Here is an 18,167-nt window from a genome sequence, read left to right on the forward strand (position 1 = left end):
ATAAATGATTAATTCAAATCCATCTGTAAGTTGATTACAACTCTCATGAACTCCAGAAGGTGAGCCAAAACTCTTACAGTAGGAAGCACCATATCCCTCATTTCCACTTCTTTCGGCAGTGCAGGGGAATGCACGCACACAGGGCCTTCACATGCAAGGCGAGCACTCTGCCTCTGATCTGTCCACAGCCTCCGTCATCATCCCAGACATTTCAAAATGGCACCAATTTTATATGGGCACAATTTTGTCTTTGAGATGTTATCAGTAAATTTGAGCCAGGGCACAGCTTATCTAGTATAATGCAGAACATAAACACCAAATGATACCAAATGTCATTCTTCAGGCTGTTGGAGCAAATAGGACTTGATGTTTATGCTATAGACTACAGAAACAAAGCTTCATATAGGAACTGGGGATATTGCTCAGTGGTAAAACATTTGTCCAGCATGTGTAAGGCCCTGGGGTCAAAAGTACACACTGGGCTTTATGGAGCTCAATGATAGATATGGATGGGTTGATTCCTACCACAGTTAGGAATGGAAGAAGAGAACCCAAAAGCAAAGTTACTTTGAACTTAGACAAGAACACATGGCAGCAACAGTTCTCTCTGCACTACTATTTCCAAAAGGTAATACAAAAGCTGTTGAAAACTCTCAAGAAAAAACAATTTAAGAGATCTGACTATTTAAAGCTAAGTAAAATAGAGCAAGCAGGGCATCAATCATTTTCGCTATTAATAACCTGAATCTTGTGTCTACAGGAGCACATTTCAGAGCAGGGCAAAGGTCACCTGAGCTATCCCGCTCTGCAGCCACCACCATCTGACCCTGTAACAGAGAACTAACTGGAGTCATATCAATAGCACAATCCTCATGGCCACACGAGACAATCACATTTCCTGAGTCAATGATCTTCTTATAAGATTCTTAAGACAGGTATGATCAGGAAGACACTAGATTTTGGAGCCAATTCCACTGAAGAAATGAAATATTGGAAATATTCTCTTTCAATGCCATCTGCTCCAGATTTGTTCTAAAATACTTGAGGGGGGGAAAAATCTGTAGTAGAGGGTGATAGATAAATTAGCAATATTGGCAAAACACTAAAAATTATTAGTGATAAATGACAAACATAGGATTCAATATGATATGCTGCTCTAATTTTGCATATTTGCAATTTTCCACAGCAAAACGTTGGAAAATATTCTGTTGCACTGGGTGTGACAGTGTATGCCTATGATCCAAGTAATCAAAAGCCTGAGGGAGGGAGGAAGAGAGAAAGAGAGTGTGGGGAGAGAGGGGGGGGGGAGAGAGAGGGGAAGAAAGAGGGAAAGGGAGAGGGGGGAGGGGGAGGGAGAGAAGGAAGGAAGGAAGGAAGGAAGGAAGGAAGGAAGGAAGGAAGGAAGGAAGGAAGGAGAAAGAGAGAAAGAAAGCAAGAAAGGAAAAGAAAAGAAAAAAGAAAGGAAATCAGGTAAGGTGGTGGTGGCAGCAGCACACACCTTTAATCCCAGCACTCAGGAGGCAGAGGCAGGCAGATCTCTGAGTTCGAGGCCAGCCTGGTCTACAGAGCTAGTTCCAGGACAGCCAGGGCTACACAGAGAAACCCTATCTCAAAAAGCAAAAAAATAAAATAAAATAATTTTTCCACCTGCACTGGCTTTATTGGGGGTAGGAGGTACTTTTTTTCTATAGGTTTTTTTTTTAAAGATTTATTCTGTTTTATTGTATGTATAAGAGTGTTGTGCCTGAATGTGTATGCACGCACCATGTACATGCCTAGTGCCTGCAAAAGCCAGAAGAGAATGTTAGTTCCCCATGGAACTAGAGTTACAGATGGTTGCGAGCTACCACATGGGTACCAGGGTTCTCTACGAAAGCAGCAAGTACCCTTACACACTGAGCCATCTCTCCAGCTCCTGTCTTCTTTCTTTTTTGGAGATGATTATCTCACATCCCAGGATGGCCACCAAGACAACTCTCCCGTCATACCTTCCCAAGTGCTGGGATTATTGGTATGAGCCAGCCACAACATGCAGCTTTGCACCTGCACTCAAATTCAGACTTCTGACACTCTCAACCAAGAAAAGTAGTGAAATACAAGAAATCACTTTGCACACCTGGCACTACTCAGCCACTGGTGGCCCCTAAAGACTTGTGCTAAGAGGAAGAGAACACTAAGTCCAATGGCAGCCCAAGGACAACTGCACCTAAAAACTAGTGATTCCTCTAGAACACCAGCTCTCCAAGGAAGGCAAAAGTGCACTCTCGAGTCATCAGCCCTCAGATGACTTCATGCATGGAATATTTGAGAACATTTTGTTAAACCAATGAGACACAAATTTCTTAAAATCCTCCAGGAGACTGGGTAAAACAAGTCACACAAGCAGCCCTTCTGGAAGGTCCAACTTTCCAAAAGGGAAGAGTCCAGTAAGTGGAAGAAATTGGTCATCGGACTTTTGGAGAAACGACCAAGCATAGAAGGAAGGCTGCATGAAACCCAGCGGACGGGAAGGAGGGAGAAGACACTTCAGCCCACGGATGGCTCCAGAACAGGAACAGGAACAGGACACTCACCAGCACTTTGTTTTCCACCCTGTCTCCCTTCACTTCCAACTTCACTTTCTTCTTCACTGAGATTTTGATCTTTCTGCCAATAACATCCTTTATACTTTCTGAAAGAAAGAAAAAGTTTCATTATAGTCCTTCTTTAGCAAGAGAAAGGGGCACTGGTGCAGAGCAGACGTTTGGAGGAGAGTCTAGCTGTTTTTATCGTTGGCCCTTTCCTTTCTTTCTGCTAAATTAACAAGTCTGATAGTTGTCAGCCTTCAAGAGGGTTTTTGTTTTGAGACAGAGTCTGGGAACCAAATTCAAGCCTGCTGGAAAGCAAGTACTCTGAACGGCTGGGCCATCTCTCCAGTTCTGAATATTGAAGTCTTAACAGCAGTGGTCTGTGGTGTAGCCAGTGGTAAAGATTTGAAAGTTTGGAAAACAGAACGTTCCTGTCACTCTCACATGCTGCCCAGCTCAAATCAAAGTCAGGGTCATCTTCACTGGCAACAATGAAAGCTGCACAACCTTGGTTTTCTCTAACTCTTAGAGTGAATTAGGAGTCGAGGTTCCCAAAAATCCACCTGCTGCACAGATCCTGAGCCCCAAGGATGACTGCACCAAGACACTTGGCATCTCTCCCTAAATCTGCCCCTGGCCTTCCTAACCACAGTGGCCTTTCTGAATGCCCAGCTTGAGTGTGCCTTCCTGGTTAGAGGTATGGTCATTTGGGGAAGAATCCAATGGTTGCAGTGTCCAAGTCTCACATTTCCCAGCTTGATTTCTCAGTACATACACAAGGGTCCATGTCTCCCTGGATTTTCACAAGTCTGGGATTTTCTTTGGATTCTCTTTTCTGGGATGTTTTTGCCCTAGTCTCCTGATAATATCCTACTTATTCTTCAAATGCCAGTTCCATCTTCTAGGTTGTCATAGCTCTGTATTCCGTATTATAACCATCTTGGCTTATATGAACAGCCCTACTACCTGCTTTCTATGGTGGTTTACCATCTAGTGAAAGCGACTCGAGATACCACTAAAGGAATCTTCACACAGCACACCTGCTCACAGACAGGGCGGGCGAGGGTGGAAGTTTGAGACAAGAGCATCTTGAGCTAAGGAGGCAGGAAATGGACCTCTGGTTTCCACACTAGGGGGTGTCCAACATGGCCCACTAAGGTGTAGAATGTTGACTCTTTACACCATAGATGTTTTAGCACATACAGACTAAAGTCTGTTATTTTGGGCAACAGCTACACAACAGCTACACAGAAGGTGAGAGAAGTAAAGGGAAGAAAGAGAGAGAGAGAGAGCGCAGCTCAAGGACCAGCAGGGGGGCAGAGTCAGGAAGGGTCCATGTGGGGAGATGGGGCACTGGGAGTTCTCCGTCCCGACAATGCAACACAACTTTCTAAAAATCTACACCCGTGGAGGCATCTTCGGAGCCTGCAGTGTTAGTCTCCTGTTCAGGCAGGGTGTTGAAAACACCCAGAACCTGATGGGCCACTCGCTGATGTCTCAGAACTGACTCCCTGGATTGGGGAGAGGGCCTAGAACAAAATAGGAGATGTGCAAGAACATATCACTCGATTTTGTTGTTATTGTGGTGGTGGTGGTGGTGGTGGTGGTGGTGGTGGTGGTGGTGGTGGTGGTGGTGGTGGCGACGGCAGCGTGTTTTTAATTCAACAAAAGCAAAGTTCCATACAAAACCAGCAACAGCTTCTTCCCGCCAAGTTTCGCCTGCAGAGTAAGCAGCTTTATAAGGGGTCACCAAGTCCTCTCAAGGATAAGCTGCGACGGCGGCGTGTAGCAGAGGGACAAATTCCAGCCTGAGGTGAACCTGCAGTGAGGGCTTTCCCTCTGGTCTGCACCCAGCAAACATCAAGGCACCCAGAGTGTGCCCAGCATGGTACCTCAGGGAATACAGGTCACGGAGGTCCATGCTGACACGTTCAAGTCAACATAGTCCATCCACACGAGTGTGAGCGCTGGTTCCCAGCACTCCTGGGCCATTTGTCATTTAACCTTTCCTGCTAAAGCAAAGCCCCAAGACTTAAATTCCAAGCAATGCTCTCTCCCTCCACTCCCAAAGAGGACAACCACCACCACCCCCGGCCCCCTCCAGCCCGCCGCTAACCAGGAGGGCCACAAGCGACCAGAGTACCACAAACGTGTTCCCAAAGAGACTGGGGGTGGTCGGTAGGTAAATCACTATTAAAATGAGGCTTTTATCATTAACCCTCCATTTCCTGGCCCTAGTAGACGTCAGTCGAGTAACCCTCTCGCTTCCAGCTCCATTCCCCAAAGCCACGCCTTGCCAGACCGGGTCCTGACGCTGGGCCGGCGCCTCCATCCCTAAGGCTGTCGGTGAGAGGGGCAGCCCCAGACGGGAATTTCCTGGAGGGTGCCTGGCACGAGCCGAGGGGACCTACAATGCTGTCGCCAGGCATCCTCCTGCTAGGCTTTCCCGGACTTTCTCGAGTTAGGGGTCACGGGGCTGGCCGCTGGAAGGGACGCTCCTCCAGCTCCGTGTTCCACCAACCTGACCTACCTGGTGGGGCAGGGCAGGGAGACCCGCCCGGGAGCCCTCCAGGGCTCCAGATGCCTCCCCACGCCTTCCTCTCTCTGGACCCCGCTCCTGCGGCCATCAGGCCAGCAAACTTCTAGGCGCCCCCCGGCAACCCTGCCCCACACCTCTCGCGCGCCAGGGCGCGGGCACTCTGCCGGAGGACGGAGGTGGAAAGGGAGGCGGAGAGGAGGTGACAGAGGAAGATGGCCAGTCGGCCACCGCGCCAGGCTTACCCATCAACTCCCGGGGGACATCGGAGCTCTCGTCGGTCATGGTTGCCCACTGGGCGCGGGGAGATCCCGGGTCCCACTCTGACTCTCGGCCCCGCGCCCTTCCCTAAACCCTTTAATGTTTCCGCGAGGGAGCCGCAGCTTGCAAGGGAAGAGTGGGCCGAAGCAGCGGGGCGTTGATCCAAGGTTGCCGCGCGCCCGCAGTACCAAAAAAAAAAAAAAAAAAAAAAAAAAATTCCGAAGAGTTGCAAATCCGAGCTGGCTCTGCGGCCGCCGCTACATGCCGCCCGCTCGGCTCGCAGCTCCGGGGGCCGAACGCAAGGCGGCTGCAGCACCAGCTCCTCCTCACGCGGGCGCCGCGCAGCCGGGCCTCTGCGCCGCACCTTGGGCGTAGGTGAAGCGGAAGGCGAGGGTTGGGCGGCCGGGCTGGTCTCGGCCTCCAGCGGGGCTGGGCTGGGCAGGGGCGGGTCGGCCCTGCTCTCCTCCTTCCCCTTCTCCCGCTCCTCCTCCTCTCCTTCACCCGCTCCTGCTCCTCCTCCTGGTTCCCCTGCGTCTCCTCCCCGCCTCGCGAGAGCGGCCTCCGCACGGGTCCCCGGCCGGCCTCCGGGCCTGGGCGCACGGTGCCCGGCGCGGGGCACAGCCCGGGGACCGACGCGGTGCTCGGCTGCGGTGGCTGCTTCCCTGACGGCTGCGGCGGCGCCGGGCTCCGCGCCCCTCCTCGCAGCCTCGCTCCGGTGCAGCAGGCGCTTGCGTCTGGAGAGGGGTCGATGGAGCTGTAGAGAGAGCCCGAGAGCCATCTGCTGGCTGCGGGCGAGGAGGACCCGGGTTGTCCCCAAATCCCGGCCGGCCAATGGACCCTGAGGCCCGGAGCTGCAGAACCCAGCTGGCGTTTTCAAGGATCCTTTCGTGCACTTCTGGATCTCAGGCCCCTCTGAGAGCAGTGTCCCCGTACCCGCCTTAATTCCCCATCTCTGGTGATTGAGAGCTACACGCAATCCATAGACAACCGTAAGATGAGAAGACAGGAGCCTCTTTGGAAAATGCCTTTTGATGGCGACCCTGTCTCCTTAAGCCTCGGGGCACGTCGGAGGGCTAGATGCGGTTCACAAAGGCCGAATCTTCCGGCTACTAAATCTCATTCTACCTGATCCAGCCCATCCACGCGCCTTCGGATTCTGGAGTGCTTGTGTGCACTTCCATCACCCGCAGCTGGGAATGTCCCTGACTGACCAATCAGGTTCTGACTTTAAAGGTCAAAAACCTGGAAGGGAGGAAAAGAAAGATATCCGGCATTTGGCAGCTTAATTTTTGTTACTGTATTTGTTGGTTGGTTGGTTTTTTGAGACAGGGTCTCCCTATGTAACTCTGGCTGGTCTGGAACTTGCTGTGTAGACCAAGCTGGCCTCCAACTAAAGGATTTCTCTGCCTCCCAGAGTGCTGGGATCAAAGGTGTGTGGCACCACGTCTGACTGCTTAGGTTTTTGTTTTTTAAATCGTCTCTCTGGTGGCCTGGACCGCAGTTCTCCTGCCTCAGCCTCCTGGCTACTGAGATTCCTAGTGTGAGCTGTTGGTAGTCTAGTTTTAAAGAATGCTGTGGACCTTGCGACCTTGATTCCCTAAGAATAATCTTCAGTTTCTACTCTGACGTTTTCTCTGGATTGCTGTTGGTGGAACTCTTTCCTTGGGAAGACTGTAAACACTCTCTTAATAGTTCTCCAACTACAGAGTTCAATTCCACCGAACTCCATCTTGGAGAACCAGTGAAGTTACTAGATTTAACAGAACATGGGTGAGGGGTTACTTAAAGGAGTGTGGGTGACCCCAAAGCAGCCACATACCCTTGCATGGATGAAGACTTCCCCACAGCTGTACAAATGGTGCGTGCGCCTCTTTTCAGTTAGGAGACCACCCTTTGCATACCCTCGCACCTTCTAAGACCATAAGGCCACAGGCAATTAGAGTCAGATCACATACCACTGGCTCACAAGTGTAGAAGAGAGGAGCAGGAATCTCAGATAAGGTCCCGTTGACCCACCCCACCCCCTCCTTCTATGAACAGTCAAAAGATTTCTTGCAGGTAACTAACCACTGTTCTGATGTAAATGGTGACTGTTCTGGAAGAGTACCTTCTAAAACGGATTCTCTGGCTGGCCCTTCCCACCTGGTTCACCCGGCCACAACCCCCACCCTGACTCAGCAAGATGCCATTCTTTTGTAATTTACTGTTATTGTGGGTGCACAAAGTGAGCCTGGGGCGGAGGGCCGGGTTATGGAGGTCAGAGGACAACTGTGGGAGTCAGTGTGATCGCTCTATGTGGGCTTCAGAGAGATCAAAGGGCCTTAGCAGCTGAGCCATCTCCCAGTCCCCCAGATTCCACTCTTTCCAAGTTATCTGCTTTCCGGTTATCTGCTTCTTGCTGTTTGCAAACCCATCATTTGTGTACCTTCTTGATGAAACTTCTACAGAGGTTTTTAGATGGCTGAGATTCCTAAGACTAAAACACACTTAAGAACCCAAACAGACAAGGGCCTGCCTTCATTCTTGTGTCCTTGTCCAGTTTTACTATTTAACCGTGGAATACTGGATTGGAGTCAGGGGAGGTGATAGTTGGTTGTTTCCGAACTAGACAGTAGGCAATTTGAAGGCTGGGAGTGTAGGAAGTATCTGTGTGTTGTTGGGGACTAAACCCAGGGCCTCTCGCACACTGTCAGAGGAGCCTGCACCACTCAGCTAAGCACCTGTCTGCCTCTACAACCTGGGCAAGGCAGATTGTTCAGTTGGAAGCTCCAGCTCCATCTACACTGAGAAGCCCATTACATCTATACTGAGAAGCTCCATTCCTTTTGTCCAAACCCCGCCCACTCAGAGAATCTCTGAAGTAATGGAAGGTACCAAAAAGCCCATTTTGGCATTCTTGGCAGCTACTTGCATCTTCCTCCCCTGAAGTTGCCTGCTGCCCAAGTCTCCACCTAAAGCAGTCAGCTTTTGACCATACTTAGGCACAAACCCAGCTTGTGGCAGACACCTCATCAACCCTCATCTACAACCTGTATAATCTCCCTGTTAGTTCAGGGGTGCAGCTTCTCTGGCCTTGATCTCTGGGACTGAGAATCCATCAGGAATTGATTCATTCAAATAAACCAGTTCTTATACTTTTTCAATTCGCCTTGATCTGGCTTACTGCACTGGCAGAGAAACCTATTATGGGTGGGCAGAAAATCTATTACAGATGTCCAGTAAACACTTGTTGACTTGAGCTTTCTACCTCAGACCTTTACCTCTTTGTTAATAAAGTTGGCAATTTGTCTAAACCACATATTTTTTTTTCATATATTAACTGTTTTCCCCCTACAGTAAGTGGGAAGCACTACTCAAAACAGCCTTTCAAATGCATGTGGTTTAACAAGGTTTTCTGGATAAACCAACGAAGTTTCAAAAATAGCCCTGAAGGAGCCACACTGTAGTGGTGTCTGTGTGAGCCATGCCCTGAAGCACCACCCCTAGTGAGGTAGCAGATAGCTGTCACACCTGTCTAGGACCTTGATGTACATGCCCCTGGGGTGTGGCCGCTGGGGTACCCTTAAGACCTGGGATTCGATCTCTCTTAATTTGCTAGTCATGGTTTTGGATGCTGAGATCTTGGAGCAAGCAGATCAGCATGGGACATAGCTCAACTTTCTTGGACTCTACAATAAATCTCCCATGGTTGTGAGTTAACCCCCAAATAAATTCCTTTGTTCATAAAATAGACTCCATGGATTAGTCCCATTACTACACGATGGGAAACTTGTGAAAATAAGAACAAAGCTCTTTGTCCTTTGGCCTGGATAGGTGCAAGGCTAGAGGAAGGCTGAGTGGCACTCCTGTAATCCAGGACTTCCGCACTGCTTGATTTTATTGATAGTTTTGTGGTTTTTAAATTTTTTAGCTTTTTTTTAAGATTTATTTTTATTTTATGTGTGTGTGCTACCTGCATGTATATCGGTATAACAGGTGTGTGAAATTCCTGAAGAGACCAAAAGAGGCTGTAAGCCCCCTGGTAATGGAGTTATGGAGGGTTGTAAGCCATCGTGTGGGTGCCGGTATATGAACTGCAGTGCTTTTAATTGATAAATCATTCTCCAATACTTGGGGTGTTTTGAGACAAAGTGTCACCAGTAGCCCAGTCTGGTCTCAAACTTACTGTGTAGCCATGGGTGACCTTGGACTGTTGATCTTCCTGTCTTTACCTTATGAGTGCTAAAAGTATAGCATGCACCATCCTGCCTGGCTCTATGCTGTTGGGGAATAGAACTCAAGGAAGGCGTCTACATGTTAGGCAAGCACACTACCATCTAAGCCCCATCTGTAGCCTCTACTTCATTCTTCCTTCCTTCCTTCCTTCCTTCCTTTCTTTCTTTCTTTCTTTCTTTCTTTCTTTTTTTTTTTCATTTTCTGAGACAGAGTCTTACTCTATGGCCAGATTAACCTGGAACTCATTATGTAGCCAAGGCTTGACCTCAAACCTAAAGCCTCCAAAGGGCTAGTATTATAGATGCACACCATCACACCCAGCATCCCCACACCTTTTTTTTCCCTTACTGTGATCTACACTGAACCCAGAATTTTGCACACTGGACAAGTGTTCTTATGCTGAGCATCAACCATACCTCACTTTAAGATGTTAACACAATGCAATAAATTTAACAACTACTGGATGACAAAGTTAATTTGGGAAATTATTGTAGACTATTATTTTAAGGTGTGTTAATTTTGTTTATGTAGCATTTATTTAACTCTGTGAAGCTGTGTGACTGTGCCTATCTAAAACACCTGATTGTCTAATAAAGCATTGAACAGCCAATAGCAAGGCAGGAGAAAGGATAGGCGGGGCTGACAGGCAGAGAGAACATATAGAAGGAGAAATCTGAGCAAAGAGAAGGAGGAGGACATCAGGGGCCAGCCACCCAGCTACAAAACCAGCAATGGAGTAAGAAAGAAAGGTATACAGAAATAGAGAAAGGTAAAAGCCCAGAGGCAAAAAGTAGATGGGATAATTTAGGTTAAGAAAAGCTGGTAAGAAACAAGCCAATCTAAGCCCAGGCATTCATAATTAAGAATAAGCCTCTGAAGGTGCAAAGCTACACAGAGAAACCCTGTCTTGAAAAAAAAAAAAAAAGAATAAACCTCTCTGTGTGCTTTCTTTGGGAACTGGATGGTGGGCCCCCAAAAGATCAAAAACAGAAACCAACAACATTTTGCCTTCCAATGTGGGCCCAATTTCTACATAGACTTAAGAAAGCTGAAGGGAAAAAAAAGAGAGAGAGAGAGAGAGAGGATATGGCTCCTTTAAGAGTTCCTGCAAGCTGGTAAGCCCTTGAGCAGCCAGTACATTAAGTAGGAAGAAAAATTTAAAGAAAAATGCTTACCATAGCACAAGCATTGGCACTTTAGAGCTCTAGGAAGGTGGAATGCAGTTCTCAGCAATGAGCTTTCAGCTTAGCTTTTCCAAAATGAGAAGTGGGCAGAGGTCCACGCTGCTTAGCAGTTTAAAGTTTGTTCATGCACTCGAGAAGACTAAAAGATACACAATAAAAGAGGTCAGATGGAAAAACCTCTGAACAGCTTACAGTGTGTTTAACAATGTATGTAGGCCTCAGAAAGAAAAAGGGTATAATCATAGAAAGAAATGAATAGTTTAAAAATAATAATAAAGTCTTTAAAGAGAAAGTAAAAGTAACATAAAAGAAAAAAGCCATGTAAGATGGGAAAATACACAGGAGTCTGGATCCTGTATGTTATTGTGTTGATTTTAGCTCTTTTGATTGTTGAAAAGCAAAGGACAGCTGCAAAGAGACCTGGAATTAAAAGAGGGACTGTTGAAATAAATCAGCCTATACACTTTAGGAATGTCTTAATTTTTAAAAAGTCGAAAAATATATTTGTCAAATGGAAATCAAAAATGTTTTGGAGTTTTGTTCCCACAGGAAATAAGAGGTTGTTGATTCCTTCAGGGTTAATGTGGATCAGGTTTGATCAAGTGAGTCCTCCTGAAACTTGAAAGTTGATATCTATCAGCAAAAGTAACTGCTGGTCTTCACAGGACTTGGCCATTATTTGAAATATTCTCTCTGGGGCTCTAAAGATACTTAGTCCACAGACAGCAGGAAGCAGTTTGGAGAACACAAAGCCCACATTTCCAAGAGGGGTATGGGAGGCTATGGTTATTTGGTGGGTTATAGATGTTTGTTATCATTTAGGGGAATATAGTATATTGATACAAATTTGAAGTTATTTTTGTTACACTGTATATGTTTCTACTCTTATCTAAAGGATTTTTGTATACTGATAAAAAATTTAAGGTTATTTTTTGTTACAACACATTGTGTATATGTTTCTATTCTTGTTTAAGGTATTGTACCTATGCAGTTTATTTTAAAATATAAGGTAAAATTCTAGTTTTTGAAAGCTGTTATTATAAATTATACAGGATAATCAGGAAACATTGGTTAGTGGTTAGTCATTTATAACTAACAAATTTATAGATATGTTAGATATGCTTTCCAGATCATATAAAGATATATTTTAGATAGACAGATGGTCTTCAACCCTTTCAAAGACCTACAGAATATGCCATTTAAAATATTTTGTTAACAAAAAGTTTTTCATGACAATGAGACATCTGTTCCTGGCAGCACCAATTTACTTCAGAGATGATGGGCATTGAAGAAACTCCTTATGGAGTTTGCTTTCACTGTGGTAATGTTAGCCACCAGGCAAAGAAACTGTTCTTACCTTTGACTGCTGACAATGTGCTGTGCAGACTGGACATGTAGGACACACAGGAAAAAGACTGTTGAACTTTGCCAAAATAATGCAGGACAGCCCTTCAAAATTTCTGCTTCACTGAGAAGTCTGCCTGATACTCTAGGCCTGTAAGCTGGAGATGGATGCCCCAATGTTACAGAAGGAACTTTGGGTGACTGTCCAGGCAGTCAGATGTCTCTGTCATTTCTAGAGATTTTGGAAGTTGTTTGCAATGTACTTTTTGTTTACTCAAATAATATTATCCTTTTGGGGTCTCTGATGGCGTTGACAACTAGATAGTTATAGTTGCAGTTTTTTAGTTATAACAGTAAGTTAGGTGTAAAACTTTGGATTCACTAAGACAGAATAGATAATACATTATTTTCTTTGAATATGCCATCTATGAAAGGACATAATATTATAAATGTAATTCCTACTTGATAATTTTTTTGTCATATATAGTTTTACTATGTTCAAGTTTAAAAAATCTTTCTTTTTATTTAGACAAAAAGGGGGAAATTTTGTAGAATATTGTTTTAAGGTATGTTGTAGTCAAAAGGTTTCTTCTGCCTGGTCCCGCAGCCGCTCAGACCCAAGAAAGCACACAGAGGCTTACATTATTTCCAAACTGGATGGCCTATGGCTCAAGCTTCTCACTAGCTAGCTCTTGTAACTTGACACATTTCTATTTATTTATACATTGCCACATGGCTTCATGGCTTACCAGTACTTTCATATCTTGTTTCTCCTGGTGGTGGCTTGCAGCTTCTCTTCTTCCTCCCATTTCCTCTTCCTCTCTCCCCATTTGGAATGTACCACCTAATCTTATTCTGTCTCAGCATTGGTCAAACAGCTTTATTTATCAACCAATCAGAGCAACACATATTCACAGCATACAGAAAGACATCTCACAGCACTTCCCCTTTTCTGTCTAATCAAAAAGGAAGGTTTTAACTTTAACATAGTAAAATTACATATAACAAAATAGTTACCAAGCAAGAATTATAGTTATTTATAGTCTATTTGTATCTGGCAATTTTAAAGAAAATATTTTTTGAAGGGCTTTCTTTTTCTTTTAATTTATTGTGTATACAGTGTTCTGTCTGCATGCATGCCTGCAGGCCAGAAGAGGGCACCGGATCTCATTACAGATGGTTGTGAGCCACCATGTGGTTGCTGGGAATTGAACTCAGGACCTCTGGAAGAACAGCCAGTGCTCTTAACCTCTGAGCCATCTCTCCATCCCCCTAAAGAAAATATTTTATCTATCCTATATTTGTGAGTTTAAGGATTCATATCTAATTTATCTTTTATGATAACCAAGGAAAATTATAATTATCTAGTCTTCAACTACATCAAAGACCCCAGAAGGATATAATATTACCTAAGTAAAAAGGAAGAGCATTGTAAGCAACTTCAAAAAATCTAGAATGGGCCGGACAGTGGTGGCACACACCTTTAGTCCCAGCACTTGGGAGGCAGAAGCAGTCAGATCTCTGTGAGTTTGAGGCCAACCTGGACTCCAAAGTGAGTTCCAAGAAAGGCACAAAGCTACACAGAGAAACCTGGTCACAAAAAAAAAAAAAAAAAAAAAAAAAAAAAAAAAAAAAAAAAAAAAAAAATCTAGAATGACAGAGATAGATGGCTAGCTGAAATAATCCAGCCAGCCTCACAGACTACTCGAGCAAAGACTAGAGATAAGCCCTACACTTTCCCACTATGCAGAGACTGGACAACAAATGATAGAGCTACCTCTCCCAAGACTTGACAATTAACTCAACATTTTTCTTTTCAGGATCCCCTAAAGATGCCTTCACCCCCAGATAGCAGGAAGTAATTTTAAGACCACAACACCCACATTCCCAAGAGGTGAGGTGGGTGGTCTTTGGTGTTTCAATGGGTTTTGGATAATTGTCATTGTTTAGGATGGTTGGTTACAAGTTGTCATTGTTAATGGTCAGGAAAAAGGCTAAACAAAGAAGATAAGATTTAAGGTTCTTATTTTAAAAAAAAAGAGGATAGAGATAAGATGCAGATGATTGAATCTACTCTGAAAAATAAAGGATATAGAAATAATAGAATAAAGGATAGATTATTGATTATACTCTGACAAGAAAAAAGAAAGGATATAGATATGCTATATATAAAAAGGTAGATTATTGAATCTACTTTTAAAAGGCAACTACTAGTTTTAAATATTACATTTAGTATTAGTTTAAACTACTAGTTTAAAAAATTACATTGGACTGGATTTTTGTATGTTGTATACAAATTACATATATTGCTACAAATTTGAGATTGATTTTTATAGATATGAAAAGATAAAAAGGTAGATTATTGAATATACTTTTAGAAAGCAACGGCAAAGCAACGACTAGTTTTAAATATTTTACATTGGATTGGATTTTTGTATATTGTATACAAATTATGTGTATTGATACAAATTTGAGATTGATTTTGTTAGAAAATACTGTACATATATTTCTAATCTTGTTCAAGATATTGTACCTGTACAGTTCATTTAACAATGTAATGCAATTTGCTAATCCTTGAAAGTTATTGCCAACTATTTTGGATAAAAAGGAAATGTAAGTTAATAGTTAGGCATTATAATTGAATTTGTAGTCATATTAGGTATGATTTCAATGTCAAGTAGAGATATATTTTAAATAGACAGGTCATCTTCAAATATTTCAGAGATCTGCAGAATATGGCATTTAAGATGTTTTAAGAACATAGATTCTTTTTCTTTCTTTCTTTTTTTTTTTTTTTTATGACTATGAGAGATGTCTTCTCCTGGCAGCACCAATCTGCTTCATAGATGATAGGCACTGAAGAAACTCCACCTGAAGTTTACTTTCATTGTGACAAAAGTTAGCCACTGGGCGAGAAAGTGCCCTTGCATGGACTGCTGGCAGTATACTGTACAAATGGACAAGCAGACACGAAACGAAGGACTGCTGATCTTTGCCAAGACAAAGTAGGAAGGCTCTTCAGAAAATCCTGCTTCACAGATGAGTCTGTCAGATATGCTAAGCCTATAGTCTGAAGATGATGACTCAACACTGCAGAGAAACCTCGGGTGACTGTCCAGGCAGCTGGCTGTTTCTGTCATAATTCACACTTGTTTGGAAGTCTCTTGTTTGCACTCCCTGTTTTACTAGATAATATTATTTCCTTCTCGGGTCTCTGAGGGAGTTGAAGATTAGATAGTTATAGTTTTCCTTGTTAAGAAATTCAGAAAAGAAATTCACTAAAAGGTGTTAAGTGTATAAATTTGAAAGACATCAAAAGATAGTTTTGGTTATGCAAATTAGGATAGAAGGTAAGTTAGATACAATTCTTTGGATTCACAAAAATAGAATAGGTAATGGAATATTTTCTCTGAATTTGTCAAATGCAAATGGACTAGACATTGTTGATGTATTTGTTGCTTATACATATTGTATATAGTTAATGTACTTATTGTATATAGTTTTTCTCATATTAGTTATAATTTTTTATTTTTTATTTTAGACCAAAAAAGGGGGAATGTGATATATTGTGTGCTCCAATGTATTGTGCACCCTAATAAGGATCAGAGGAAAAAGTCAGCCACTATAGTAAACATAGAAGTCAGGCAATAGTAGCACATGTCTTTAATCCTAGCATTCAGAAGGCAGAGATCCATCCAGATCTGTGAGTTCAAGGCCACACTGGGAACAGAGCTAGGTGTGGTGGCACATGCCTTGAATTCCAACACTAGTTAACCATAAAGGTCTAGAGGCCTGTACAGACAGAAAGGAAGTGACAGAGCTGGGCAGGAAGAGAAAGTGATGTAGCTGGACAGAGAGAGAACATGAGACTGCAAGGACAGAAAGGCAGATAGGTATGGGTATATAGGAAGTAGGTGTCTTTGGAGACTGAGGAGTTGGTGAGGTGAGGTTGGCTGTGGCTTGTCCTATTCCTCTGATCTCTCAGTTTTAACCCCAATATCTGGCTCCACGTTTTTATTAATAAGACCATTTAGTGATTCATCTTGTAGTGTGTTACTTTTGTTTATGTTGCATTTGTTTAACTCTGTGAAGCTGTGTTACTGTGCCTGACTAAAACACCTGATGATCTAATAAAGAACTGAACAGCCAATAGCCAGGCAGGAGAAAGGGTAGGTGTGGCTAGCAGGCACAGAGAATAAATAGAAGGAGAAATCTGAGAGGAGAGGAATGAGAGTGATGATATTTTGTATGTGTTCTAACAAAGCTTGCCTGAAGATCAGAGTGTGGAGCAAAGCCACTAGTTAGTCAAGGAGGCCAGGCAGTGGTGGCACACACCTTTAATCCCAGAACTCGGGAGGTAGAGGCAGACTGATCTCTGTGAGTTCAAGGCCACCCTGGGCTACATAAGAGTGATCCACTCTAAAAGAGAAACAAAGCCAGGCAGTGATGGCACACACCTTTGATCCAAGCATTTCTGATCTCATGCCTTTAATCCCAGCACTAGGGAGGTGGAGGCAGAGAGAGGAGTATAAGGCAGGAGGAGGTAGGAGCTCAGCCCCTTTCATTCTGAGGATTCCAAGAGGTAAGAAGTCTTTCTAGTGGCTAGCTCCTTTACTTCTCTGATCTTACAGCTTTCTCCCCAATATCTGACTCCAGGTTTTTTTTTTTTTATCAATACTAAGATCAATTAGGATTTGTGCTACAAGGGAGAGAAGGAGGAGAACATCGGGGCCAGTCACCCAGCTACACAACCAGCAGCAGAGTGAAAAAGAAAAGTATACAGAAATAGAGCAAGATAAAAGCCCAGAGGCAAAAGGGAGACGGGGTAAATTAGGTTAAGAAAAGCTGGCAAGAAACAAGCCAAGCTAAGGCCAGGCATTCATAATTAAGAATAAGTCTCTGTGTGTGATTTATTTGGGAGCTGGGTGGTGGGCCCTCAAAAGAGCAAAAACAACAGGAAATGACATGTGCTTTTTTTGTTTGTTTCTTTTTTTTGTTTTTTTGAGACAGGGTTTCTCTGTGTAGCCCTGGCTGTCCTGAAACTTGATTTGTAGACCAGGCTGGCCTCAAACTGATAGAGATCTGCCTGCTTCTGCCTCCCTAGTGCTGGGATTGAAGGTATGTATGCACCACCACACCTGGCTTGACACATGCATTTTTATTTTAAATTCTACATGAGCATCTGTGTCATTGTATCACATTTTGCATTTCATTATGATGAGAAAATATAATCTGAATAAAGCACTTACCAAAAATACTTAGTGTTTTTATGATGACTTAAAATACTACCATTTAGACGACATCGTCTAGTGACAGAACACATAGAAGTGGAGCCATCAGCAAGCTAACAGAAAGCCCCCAACTCAGTTCTGGTCCTGCCCGTAACAGTGAGAACAATAGCATTTCTTAAAAATGTATATAGCATTTATTTATTTATTGCTTTAGTTTGTGTGTGTGTGTGTGTGTGTGTGTGTGTGTGTGTGTGTGTGTGTGTGTTGAGTCCAGTCTCTCCTACCATGAGGGTCATCAAGACTGACAACAGGCACCTCCTCGTCACCTCACCAACGCCAATTAACAGCATTTCACTCCCTATGTAATTTTGTGTATTTGTTTGTTTTTCTTTGATAGGATGCTGGGAAGCAAAGCAGTTTGCCAGTGTCGGGTAAGCACTCTACCACTGAACTATAACTCTGCCCCTTACCTTTTAATGATTTTAAGATAATCTCGCACCCCAGAAACTACCATGTGTTAAAGGACTTTCATAAAACAATGTATGAAATAGAAATGAGAGCTCACACCTACAATACTCATATTTGCAACCTGAGACAGGAGTTCAAAGCCAGGATGGACTATGTAATGAATTCTAGACCAACCTTCTTTAGGATGAGACTCTGTTATAAAAATAAAATAGAAATGTCCTTCTCGGTGAATTAATAGAGACCTTTCAAAAGTGTGTTATGCCAACCAACAGTGGTGATCAGTGGTCAGTACTTGGCTGTAGCATGTCTTAGGGCCCGATTCAATCCCTAGTACCAAAAAAAGGTCTGTGACTCTAATTTG

General features: G+C 43.8%; 1 protein-coding gene across 5 annotated transcripts in view; it reads right to left on the minus strand.

Moving 5' to 3' along the window:
- The window catches only part of Carmil1 (capping protein regulator and myosin 1 linker 1), a 289,003-nt gene extending 283,432 nt beyond the window's left edge, over positions 1-5,571 (minus strand). For 2 of the 5 annotated variants that reach the window (XM_036189086.1, XM_036189080.1), the window contains exons 1-2: positions 5,349-5,571; positions 2,574-2,671 (exon numbers count right to left, since the gene is read on the minus strand). In XM_036189086.1, coding sequence (XP_036044979.1) covers positions 2,574-2,671; positions 5,349-5,388 — 138 coding nt within the window. In that variant the 5' untranslated portion in view covers positions 5,389-5,571. The remainder of the gene's footprint in view (positions 1-2,573; positions 2,672-5,348) is intronic. The other 3 variants (XM_036189082.1, XM_036189077.1, XM_036189081.1) reach the window with 2 other exon arrangements.
- Between the last annotated feature and the right edge of the window lie 12,596 nt (positions 5,572-18,167).

This window comes from Onychomys torridus, chromosome 5 (genome assembly GCF_903995425.1).
Source record: "Onychomys torridus chromosome 5, mOncTor1.1, whole genome shotgun sequence".
Classification (NCBI taxonomy): Eukaryota; Metazoa; Chordata; class Mammalia; order Rodentia; family Cricetidae; genus Onychomys; species Onychomys torridus.